The 11406-nt window shown below is 63.1% G+C and overlaps 1 protein-coding gene across 2 annotated transcripts in view; it reads right to left on the bottom strand.

Annotated features, from left to right (window-relative positions):
• Window positions 1-11357, bottom strand: part of AGAP3 (ArfGAP with GTPase domain, ankyrin repeat and PH domain 3) — a 77875-nt gene extending 66518 nt beyond the window's left edge. Inside the window, exons 1-6 of one of the 2 annotated variants that reach the window (XM_014957999.1) lie at window positions 10850-11357; window positions 5683-5741; window positions 3632-3719; window positions 3360-3445; window positions 2930-3071; window positions 800-934 (exon numbers count right to left, since the gene is read on the bottom strand). In XM_014957999.1, coding sequence (XP_014813485.1) covers window positions 800-934; window positions 2930-3071; window positions 3360-3445; window positions 3632-3719; window positions 5683-5741; window positions 10850-11333 — 994 coding nt within the window. In that variant the 5' untranslated portion in view covers window positions 11334-11357. Of the gene's footprint in view, window positions 1-799; window positions 935-2929; window positions 3072-3359; window positions 3446-3631; window positions 3720-5682; window positions 5742-5842; window positions 6337-10849 lie in introns of those variants that run through there. The other variant, XM_014958000.1, reaches the window with a different exon arrangement.
• Between the last annotated feature and the right edge of the window lie 49 nt (window positions 11358-11406).

Below are 11406 nucleotides of genomic sequence, written 5' to 3' on the forward strand. Positions count from 1 at the left end.
TGCACCTTCCTGAGCTGGAAGAGGGCACCACAACAGCCGGAGACACCCACTCCTTGGAGAACCTCCAAACTGCTGGTGAAGGTGGAGATCCGAGGTTCTCCTTCTGGGAGCCTCCCCCATGCTGAGTAGCACCCCGAGGGGCCTTCCCAGGGGCAGCGGCTTGGGAAGGACGAGGGCTCGTGGTGAGTCTCCTACCTGAGACTCTCTCCCCATGTAGACAGGTATGTGGATACTCTTCATTGCAATCAAGTCACCTCTCGGCCTTCTTTCTGATTTATTCAATGGATAATCTCTTTGAGTGTCTCACTACCAGGTATTTTTTTCAGCCTTTGATTAATTTTTGTAGCTTTTTTTTTTATTCTTCTCTGCTCCCGAGAGGAAGAGCTGCCCCATCCGGCCCTTTGGTTGCCGCTCCCCTGTCTCTGACACCCAAAGGTTCCACTCTGCCTCCTCCTCTCCACAAAAGGCCACCAAACCCCTCTCTGCACCCTCACGTGCCCTCTGCAGGCTCACACAGACCCACCTCGGGGACACAACCATCCCCACGGTCCCTTGTGCACATCCACGTGCACTCCACCTATGTGCCACACGCTCAGGAATCACTCATACAGCACGTCCTCCTGCTCAGACCCGGTCTGTGTCTGTAAAACAACGGCACAGGAACGCGTCCAAACTGCCTTGTTCTACCCGAGAGCGGGTCCAGGTGAGCCCCTCCTGGGGGTCCAGGCAGCATAAGCCCCTCTCTGGGACATCACCGCGGCCCTGTCCCCCCCAGATACCCCCCGCTGCCGGCTGTTACCATCCTGGAAGACTCTCTCCACGTTCAGGCCGTAGGTGGCACAGGTCTCGTAGTACGTGCAGCGCTTCAAATCATTGGAGAGCTTCCGTGCCCGGGAGTCATCGATGACCCGGGGGTTGGTGGCACTGATGGCGTCTGGGAACCAAAGGGAGAGGAGGTTAAAAGGCAAGTACCTGCATCCCCAGGTCCCAGGGGACACTCCTGACTGCCCTCCCTCCCTTCACACACTGAGACACAGAGTACCCCCTGTCCTGTAAATGCCTCAGGTTACAGCCCCAGCTTTGTAGAAAAACAGATTTGTTAAATGAATCTTTTAAAATGAACTGGGTTTTAGACAAACAGTTTTTTTAAATGGACCTTATTCAACTCTGCAAACCAGCCAGGCACCGAGGTCTCTGGGGGCAGAACCCAGTGGGAGTTGTGGCTGGCACAGCGAGGCAGCCTGGGGGTTGGGAAGGGGACACACCACCACCATTCACACAAGCACACGGTGACCAGTGGAGCTGTCGGAGACAGTGGGACGCTCGGTGACAGCAGACAGAGTGCTGGGGACAGAGGTGTGAGCAGCCTGACCCTGGGTCCAGCTACAGCCTCATCTGTGTGAGGGTGCACGGTGTTTCCATGCCTTAGGAATGACTAACGTTGCCGTCTGCCAACGTGCCACTGGCCATGGCTGCTGGAACAAGCGAGGGCACTCCTCTGCGAGGCCACCTCAGCTGCAGAGACAAAAGCATTTGCCAGTCTTGGTGGTTTTAGGTCTCACGGCCATACCCTACGGATTGAAGAACCAAAGGGAGAAATCATCCTGGGTCAACCGGGAAAGACCGAGCTGCTGGGATGCGCTCACTGGGGCCCTGGTGGACAACACTAAAAAACAGGCTTAATTTGTACTCCAGATGGCTGCGAAGTGCTCACGTGTTTCGGAAAAACCACATTCCCAAGAGGATTCTGATTCCTGAAGACGTGCCAGGGACAAGCAGGGGCTGCAAATGAACCCTCTCAGGAGCAGCCGAAGGAGTCCTGGGACTCGCACTGTAAGGAAGTCACCCTCAAACTCCCCTGTGACCATACGGAGGCTGTGACCCCCCTGGCTCTAAGTTGGGGACAACGGTCACCGGCCGCTCTGCCATCGCTCCTCCCCTCCTGAGCCTCTAGGGCACACGCAGCAACCCCGGCCCCGTCCTCAGCCAACATCGCTCAGTCCTGACACCCATTCCACAACCTTTAAATAGCATAAGTTTAACAACTTTGTTTTACGCCTAATCTGGGGTCCAGAGCAGACACCCCTGTGACTTCTGCTGTCACTGCCTGTATTTCCAGCCTCAGAGTCTCCTCTTCACCAAGAACAGGTCACGCTGCTCAGGAACCGGGTTCCTGCCAACACCTCCTTCCCTCGCACCCTCCGTCCCCAGCTCCTGCTCCCTGCTGTCACCCTCATGTCCAGACACCCTCTGCAGCCTCGGCTCCCTCCGCCTGTGCTTCACCCTCTGCAGACAGGAGGAACACTGGTTTCAGAAGAGCAGAGCCCAGACCTGCTGCGATGCCCTCGTGGCTGCCCATCCCTGCATCCCTGCACCCCGGGCACACACAGCAAGGCTTTTGGAGGCCGGGAACGGGCCGGGCAGGCATCATGCCCAAAGGCTCCCCTCTTTCATGGCGGCCCCTCTCCAGCAGCAGCCCCTGGCCCAGACAGGCCTGGGGTGCCCCAGGCTTTGTGTCTCCTGCCCCCACTGCCAGGCTCAGCTGCGGTTTTGTGACAGATCCCTTACAGTCCCCATCCCAGCCCCCCCTGGCTCCAGCCCTGTGGGGACAGTGGGGCGAGGGCAGTTCTGGGCTCTGCTGCTCTTCCCCACATCCCTCGGCGGAGACGGAGCTCCACAGCTCAGGCCTCTTCTCGGGTCCTGAAAGCAAAGCTGCCCCCTCCCCAAAAACCTTGCCTGCTGCGGCTCAGCCCAGAGGACAAGGGGCGATGCCCCAGCAGAGACCCCCCCAAACCCAGGCCCTGGTTGCTTCCCGCTCCCCGCTGTCACAGACCAACACCCCGAGCTCTCTCGCCAGCGTGGACGTGTCCCCGGTGCTCCCGCCGGAGTCAGGGAGGGTGCGGGGAGGTCCCGGCCGCCCCGCTCTCACCCTGTGTGCCCACCAGCACCATGGGCACCTCGGCGGTGTTCCGGTAGCTGCAGAGCCGCAGGTAGTAGTTGTAGACCGTCTGGAAGCTGATCTCGTCCTCCAGGCTGAAGACAAACACCACGGCATCGACCCAGGCAGCAAACTGCGGGAGAGACACTGGCCGTCAGAGCCCAGACAAGCCAGAGCCCCCTGCCCACAGGGCCAGCATGGGGGGCTGTGGCCGGGTCAGCCCAGCCCCTGCGGCACAAGGTCCCCGGCACCGCGGGGACCCTGGGGTCACCACAGGGGTGGCCCCTCCTCAGCCTCGCAGTCCTGGTGTCCTCCCACCACCCGGCTCCCTGGAGGCAGCCAGGCAGGTCCCTCCCCAGGAGCCCTCTGATCCCGCCAGAGGAGGCGGTGGGAAGGGACCCTGGGGGAACAGGTCTCCTACCTGGAGTTCAGGGGGGCCCCCTTCATCTCGGATCAGCAGCAAGTAACTCTGACCGTCCACGACGATCTCCTTCTTGAATCGGCCACCTTGGGAAGAGAGCAAAGCAGGGGGTGAGGTGAGGGGGGGGCACTCAGGGCAGACCCCCAGGGAAGGCCAGGGGAGGCTGCAGAGCCCGGCAGGAGGGGTGCAGAGACGGGGGGACACCTTCAGAGCCAGGGAGAGGAGTGAGGACCCAGGCCACCCCCCCAGACTCCCTGGAAGCCAGACCTTACCCTCGGGAGACTCCTCCTGCACGTAGGTGCCCGTCAGGTAGCGGTGCACCAGGGCCGACTTGCCACTGGACAGGTTGCCCACGATGCCCTGGAAGAGAGGAGAGCATCACCCACTGCCCACAGGCCCGGCACCGTCCCCTCTACACCAGGGGAGGCCACCAGTGACCAGGCATGTGCCAACGGGCAGAGACGGTGGTGAGAGGGCACAGGGGATGGCACAACCCCGCTGGTGCTCAGGGAGAAGCCAGGGGCCATGGGCTGGTCTCCGCTGGGCAGGGAGCAGTGGGTACTGGGGCGCAGCCACCCAGACGGAGGGTGGTGAGGACTCTTGTCCTCCCCCAAACCAGTGCAGCCCCCTCAGAGCCACATCAGCCCTTTCCACAGCCCTTCTGCTCCTCGGGGGCACCCGTCCTCCAAAGCCACAGTCAGCTCGAAGGGAAAAAGCCCTCTTCTCCCAGCCCAACATCCCAAATTTCAGGGATGGAAAAAGGAAAAACACTCTTCTTCCAGCCCAACATCCCAAATTTTGGGGATGGAAAGGAAAGGAAGAACCTTCTTCTCCCAGCCCAATATCCTGAATTTTGGGGATGGAAAGAAGAAGAAAAACCCCTCTTCTCCCAGCACAACATCCCGAATTTTGGGGTGTCAGAACTCCTGGCAGAGGGAAAAGGACACATGTTGGGCACAGCAGTGGCACGGGCACGGGCAGCAAGGCACGGCGCTCGCGTCCCGCTGCGGCAGCGACGCTGCTGTGGCAGAGCACTCACCTCCCAAGAGCTCAGGACCTGCCCGGCTTTCCCCGTCCCCGTCCCCACCACCCCAGGCCCAGCAGAAGCGGCTCCTCTACGACATCCTTCCCTTTGCAGCCGCAGAAGAAATCCCAGAGGAGCACCCCATCACCCGCGGTCTGCGCAGGGTCCCAACACGGCCAGCATTGGCCACCCAGCCCCGGACACCACGGAAAGGGCTCCAGCCAAGACTGTGAAAAGCCCCCAGGCTTTTGGCAAGAGCTGCGCTGGCCGGATGGAACCCTGGAGCGACAGAGATCCCTGGGGGTCACAGAAAACATGGGAAAGGGATTGCGCTAATTGAGGAAGAAGGAAAAGCTCTGGGTTTGTTTAGCTTCCAGCGCTGCCCTGCAGAACCTTGAGCTGTCAGAGGCGGCACGCAGAAGAGCTGGGGAGTATTTCTGAACAGACACAGGTTTTACAAGCCAAACTAACAAATGAATATGCAGGGTTTGTTTTAATTTTTCCTTAACTGCAGATAAGAAGAGCTGTGGCAGCGTGGTGCTGGTAGGGTTTGCAAAAACGTTTCTTGTTTCTTGGATTAAGACAGAAAAAATATGAATCCTGAAAGGACTGAAGGGAGACCCACCAGGAGCCTTCAAAGGGCATCAGAGGCTGCCATGGAAAGCACCAGCAGAGCGGGGTGGTGGGACAGATCCCCCAGAACAGACACCTGGAGTCCCGCAGTGTCCTGCCCCTGCAGTGTCCCCTCCAGTGCCACCCCTGCGCTGGCAGCACGGCCACTGAAGGTGGCCCAGCCGGCCCAGGAGCTCATGGCCACCAGCAAGGAGGTCCCGCTCCCTCCTTCAGCCCGGGCTCGGGGTCTGCCCCCGGTGCTTGTCTGCCACCTCCTCTGCGTCCTCCTGCACCCTGACCTCAAAGCGGGACACTCTGCACTGGGATGGCTGCTCTGAGGGTGACCAACGGGGACAAATGCCCAAACCACCACTCGGGATCTGCCCTGCATTTGCTGCGCCAGAAGCTCCAGCCCGTGCAGGACCTGGCCGGGAGCTTCAGCTCGGCGGTGGCCAGGGGAAGGGTGAGGTGATCAAACATTGCCTTTCCACCGTCACATCCCAGTGACCAACAGCCTCTCACAGGTGTGAGGCACCGAGATGCCCTCGCCTTCCCCCAGCTCCTCCCTCCCCTCCCTGAGGCTGCAGCCCCTGCGCATTTCCAGCAGGTGACCATAAAACGTGGGGTTTTCCTGGGGGTTTGGAGCAGGATGAGAGGCCCCGGGGTGCCCCAGGCAGGGGTACTCACCACCTTCAGCTCAGGCACCGAGCGGCTCAGGGTCCACTCCTGGCTGTTCACAAACGAGTCTGCAGAACAGAAGGAGAAATCATCAGGGCACGGTGGTCTCCCTCTAGACCCCCATGAGGATCCCGCCACGCTCTCCCCAGGCAGGAGATTTTCGGCTCACCTCTCCCACCCCGTCCGGAGCCATGAGGCTGCGTGAGGTGCCTGGGAGGCTCCAGAGCTCGGGACGGGGAGAATGGCCAAGCCGGGACAGGGGCCACTGAGCCCATGTCCTCAGGAGGGAACACACAGCCCTACAGCGTCCCTTTCTTGAGGCACGGGGGACACACCAGAGACCAGACGCCTTTTTTGGGGGCACATGGTGTGAAGGACCACAGAACTGAGGGCCCATGGTGGTGAAAGCAGTGCCCTGAGCACCAGCTACACCAGCCCATCGCACATGCAGAAGGCACACTGTAATCTATGCTTATGACTGAAAGTGAACACAATTAATTACATGTACGTTAGGTAATTTGCAGAACATTGTAATAGGCTTAAGAAGGTTGTAACAGTCAGTCCCGGCTTGGAGCAGTGCGGGGAACACCCTCCCTGCTGCCACAGGAATCACCGACACTTCATCTACACCCCAACAGTCCCCAGGAGCCGGTCAAACAGCAGACTCCCAAACAAAACCAGACTTGGAAGAGGAGAAGTGAGAGCCTGGAGAGCACCTGGAATATCAGAAGTAGCCAGCGGCCACTCCTGACAAAACCCAAGCCCTTCATTTGCCTCGGACAAGGAAGTTCATCCTCCACTCGAAGGCAGATGAGGCTGCGGGGCAGGGGGGAAACAAAGGAGCAGCACTTACTGTATGTTAATAATGTAATAAAGGACTTTGAGAGACCGGAAACCCCGGGGAGCACCACTGCTTTTCCTGTGAGGACACGCTGAGAGAGCTGGGGGGCTTCAGCCTGGAGAAGGCTCCAGGGAGATCTTGAAGCCCCTTCCAGTCCCTCAAGGGGCTCCAGGAAAGCTGGGGAGGGACTCTGGATGAGGGAGGGGAGCCCTAGGAGGAGGGGGAAGGGTTTGACACTGAAAGAGGGGAGATTTAGGAAAGATCTCAGGAAGAACTTGTTTGGTGTGAGGGTGGTGAGAGCCTGGACCAGGTTGGCCAGAGAAGCCGTGGCTGCCCCATCCCTGGAGGGGTTCAAGGCCAGGTTGGAGGGGGCTTGGAGCAACCTGGTCTGGTGGGAGGTGTCCGGGGGTGTCACTGGGGGGTCCTGAGGGTCCCTTCCCACCCAAACCATTCCATGACTGTGTGACAGAGCAGACACTCCAGGTATCTGATGTCCCTCTGTCAGTCACCCTGGACACCCTCGGTGACCCACCGGCCACTCTCGTGGGACGGGCAGCGTCGCACACCAAGAGGCAAGACCAGAGCCCTCCCTCCCAGAGGCTGGACCCAACAGCCCCGTCACGTCACAGCCACCACGGTGGGACCCGGCCGTGGACACACCGACCCCCTGCCGCTCGCTGCGGCCACGAAGGGTCTGCCTGGGCAGCGCCGCCCCCGGCCCCGGCTGCTCCCGGCGGAGGGTGAAGAGCAGCAGGTTCATCCACCTCCTGCTCCAGGAGCGCTGCTGCCAGCCGCCCTTGCTCTCCACACACAGCAACTAATAATTAACCAACTCGTTATCCGAGCCACCGGGGAACTCACTCGGAGGCTGAAACCAGCCTGGAAAGCAGGTCGGGGGCCGAGCAAACCCCGCGGTGCCCACACAGGCCGCGTCTCCGCGCCCGCCCGCCCGCAGGGGCGGATGAAAGGGCAGGAGAGAGCGACGTGCCCGGGCAGAGCCGCCTTCCCCGGGGGTCAATAGCGACCCAGCGCCGGCACAAGGGACATTTCCCCGGGTCAAGGACGGGCAGGGCACGGCCAGCGCTCCCCAGAGAGCCCCGCAGCAGGGACACCCCGCGCAGGACACCGTCCAGGCAGAGACTGTCCCGCCAGAGCTCTGAAGGCTCCGTGGCGGCGCAAGGGGAGGACTTGGCCCCTCTCTGGGAAACGGGGCGACATCACCAGCGGCCGCCCTTGCTCCTGCCCAGCGGCTTGGGGCAGATATCAGAAGAGCCACACGATTTACACCCCTCAGCACCTTCTGCCTTCCAGCCCCCGTAACACCCACAGATGGAGGAACGCGATTGCCCCTGCTCCAGCACCCGGGCAGGGGCTGAGGAAGGGACAGCCCAGCGGAGCTGGGGACGTGGAGAGACCCCTAACCCAGGGCTGCCCCACACGCAGGCTCTGCGGGCACCCGCCTCCCCGCTAAAAACTGTTCCAGATTTGTCTAACCTGGGCTCGAGCTGCTTAACCCCCGGAGCAAAGGCACTGCTCCTCGAAGCCCTCTCTTCCTGTGGATGCCCACAGACCGCAATCAGAGTGGCGCAGAAACCTCTGCACCCAGATCCTCTGATCCCAGCCCAAAATCAGGCCTTTCAGACCTGGACCCAGCAGCTCCTTCCTGGATACCTTTCAGATTTCCTACGTTTCTCTGAAGTGTGGGCCCAGCCTGGATCCAGCATCCGAGGCACAGTCTCTAAACCCATCTCTGCCTCTCACCGGCGCTCCCAGCGCAGCTCAGGCAGGTACCGACAGGAGATGATAGATATCACTACTCACTCCATTCGCTATGCAAACTGCGCCTCATTAACGTAAAAACACCCCCCTCGTCTCCCAGTGCCCTCTCTCACACGTGCCCTGCGTGTCGGTCTGGGGCCAGGCACCAAACGGGAGAGTGAAAGGGAGTCACCTCTGATTTTAAAGCACCTGAAAAAGCAGAGCATCGTTCCGGGAGAGGGGAATGTGAGAAACTCCTCCTGAGCTGTGGAGCCTGGATCCTGCTGTGGGGGACACTGTGCCCCTCACGCCAACCCCCCTGCACAGGGAAACCTCCAGCCCCAAACCAGTCCAGCTTTCCCAGCCTGTGCCTGTTGGGGCTTCCGCAGAGCCCACACCTCCCTTCCCAGGAACGCTCCCAGAGCTGCTGCCCGCCATTATTTGGGGTCAGTCCCCGCTGCCCGGGTTCGGTGTGGACTTTGTTCTCCAGCCCCGGGGACTCTTGTCCTCCCCGGGTTCATTTACGGAAAATCACGCTCCCTGTCAGCCTTCATCCCCTCACAGAGACCAGCCCCCCAGGTCTGTTTTGGGCAACAAACTGCATTCCCCAGATCGCCCCTCGCCGTGCTCGGTCCCGGCTGAGCCCCTCCATCCGCAGGGGGCGAGGGGGACCCACGTGGTCCAAGGGAGGTCCCGGCAGGGCTGGGGGAGCAGCACCGAGACCCTCCGAGCTCTGGGGTGGGACTGTGGGCAGAGCGCGGCGCCGGGTGGGAACGTGGGCTTGCTGTAAGCACGGCGGGTACCGGGAGCAGGGCCACGGCGCTGGCGCGGATCCTGGCCCGCGCTCACGTACCCGCCTTCTCCAAGGGCTGGTAACCACAACCGCAGCCGCCCCCCCGGGGGGCGTTGGGGCCCCACCAGTAGCTCTCCCAGGGCTGAGGTGGGCAGCGCTGCCACAAAGCACCAACGCTGTTGGCTCACAAGCCTGAAACAGGAACGGGGCAGGGATCTCCTGAGCTGCCACGTCCAGCCTGTCCACACCGGAGCACTACGTCCATCTACATCCTCCCGGCCAAGGGGCTGGCGGGTCCCAGCAGAGCGAGCCAGAGCCCATGGACCAGTGTCCCGAGTGCAGGGACAAGGGGGAGAGGGGACACTGCACAGGACAAGCATCGGCTCTTTGGTCTGCAGACTTCACCACTGCTTCTTCGCACCTTGTTGACCCCAGGAGGACGCAGCTCCATTGGGAACAACCAAGCAGATAAAGGCAAAAATGGTGTTCTCAGCGAAGATGGAACCAAAAACGGCCACAACGATCCACAGTCCCTGAGACAATCCAGAAAGGTCACCCCTGAGCTTGTCCCTCCAGTACGAGCCAGTGGCAAGCGCTACCCCCCTGACAAGCAGTGGTCTGGCATTCACTGACCATTGCCAGGGAGGGCCCCCAGCCCTCGCCGGTGCAGCCCAGCGGAGCCTCGGCGGGGTCTCCAGCCCACAGACCCCAAGGGAGCCCCGGCCTGTCCCCGGGAGCCGCCGTGCCGGGGCCGAGGACACCAGCTCAGGTGCTGCTCAACCTCGGCTGCTCCCCTGGGAACGTGGCCGCCGGGCCGGCTGCTGCTGGCGCAGCTCCTGCTGGAAGCCACCGGCAAGCAGGAACAGGCCCCCCGCCGCACAGGCAGGGCCCGGATACACCCACATTCCCCAGCCATGAGCGCAGCCACCCCTCGCCTGGGAACCTCCCGCCACCCAGACGGCACCCGGCCCCCGGCATGGGCACCCCTGCCAGAGCACGGCCCCCCAGCAGGAGAGCACGGCTGGGGGACACGGCGGGGTCCTGTCCCTTAACCCCCCGGGCAGCCTTGGCCACCCACCCCAAGACCCTGGGACCCTTCCCCGGCACACAGCGAACCCCAGGGACAAGGGGGGCCGGCCAGAGCTTGGGGGGCCAGTGGCCCTCCTGGGATGTGTCCTGGGCACGGAGCCCCCCGGGCAGCGCTGTCGGGGAGGGTGAGGATCCCCCGGGACCCCGCCAGCCCCGATCCCTCCTCTCTGCGCACACAGGCCAGCGTTCAATGCCAAGGACTCCCAGGGCTGGGCTCACCCGTGCCTTCTCTGCTGTGGGCAGGGAGGGGACGGGCACAGAGGCACAGGGAGCGTGGCCACCACTCGCTCGGGAGCCCACCTGCAGGACCCCTCTCCCCCTCCCACAGCTTCAGTTCCCTCTGCTCCCCCAACGCCGCTGCGTGAGGCTCAGCCCTCCCTGCCCTCGCTGGGGGGCAAGGACGGAGGTGGGACACGCGCTCGGCCCCCAGGTATCTGGCCGGCAAGGGAGCATCCCCTCCCAGCTAGCCATGCCACGGCTCCTTCAGCACCCACGAGCCCACGGCCACCGGAGTGCGAAACAGCCCCACGAGCACTCACGCTGCCCCCCTGCAGCCCAGCTTTCCCCAGCGCAGACCCCGCACAGCGCTGGGACACGATGGGGTGCCCCTGCCCAGCCCTCTGGGCCATGGCGGCCCGTCCCCGCAGGCCCCGGGGGGCTCTGGCCAGGCCAGAACGGCCCCGGCGGTCACTTACCCAGGGCTCGCAGTGGCCCGCTGCCCAGCAGGACGGGCTCGGCACCGCCGTGGGGGTCCTTGGGGCAGGCGCCGCCGGTGCCGCCGCGCTCTCGCCTTCGGAAGCGGCTGGTGAGGAGTCTCCAGAGCCCCCCCGGCTGCCCGGGGTCGGGGTGCAGCCGGCCCCCCACCCTGCCCAGCTCCGGGTAGAGCAGGTCCCGCTTGCTGGGGCAGGTGTGCAGGGAGCTGGCGTCCCCCTCGCTCTTGGTGCGGAGGCGCGCGGGGCGCAGGAGACCCCCCGACTCCGAGCGCCGCAGATCGTGGCCCCGGCGCAGGCGGAAGCTGAAGCTCTTGCGCAGGGAGCTCAGGTTCTTCCTGGGGCCGGGGCTGCTCCGGCCGCTGCCCCCGAAGAGGTTCCAGCGGCGGCTGCCCCACAGCGAGCCCCCCCGCAGGAAGCCGGGGCTCTCGGCGGGGTGCGGGGCCCGGGCGCCGGGCAGGAAGGTCATGCTGCTGGGGCGCGGGCGCGGCGCCCCCCCGGGCCCCTCCGTCGGGGCGGCCGAGCCCTCGCCCTCCGCGGCC

Source organism: Calidris pugnax, unplaced genomic scaffold (assembly GCF_001431845.1).
Source record: "Calidris pugnax isolate Ruff unplaced genomic scaffold, ASM143184v1 scaffold388, whole genome shotgun sequence".
Lineage (NCBI taxonomy): Eukaryota > Metazoa > Chordata > Aves > Charadriiformes > Scolopacidae > Calidris > Calidris pugnax.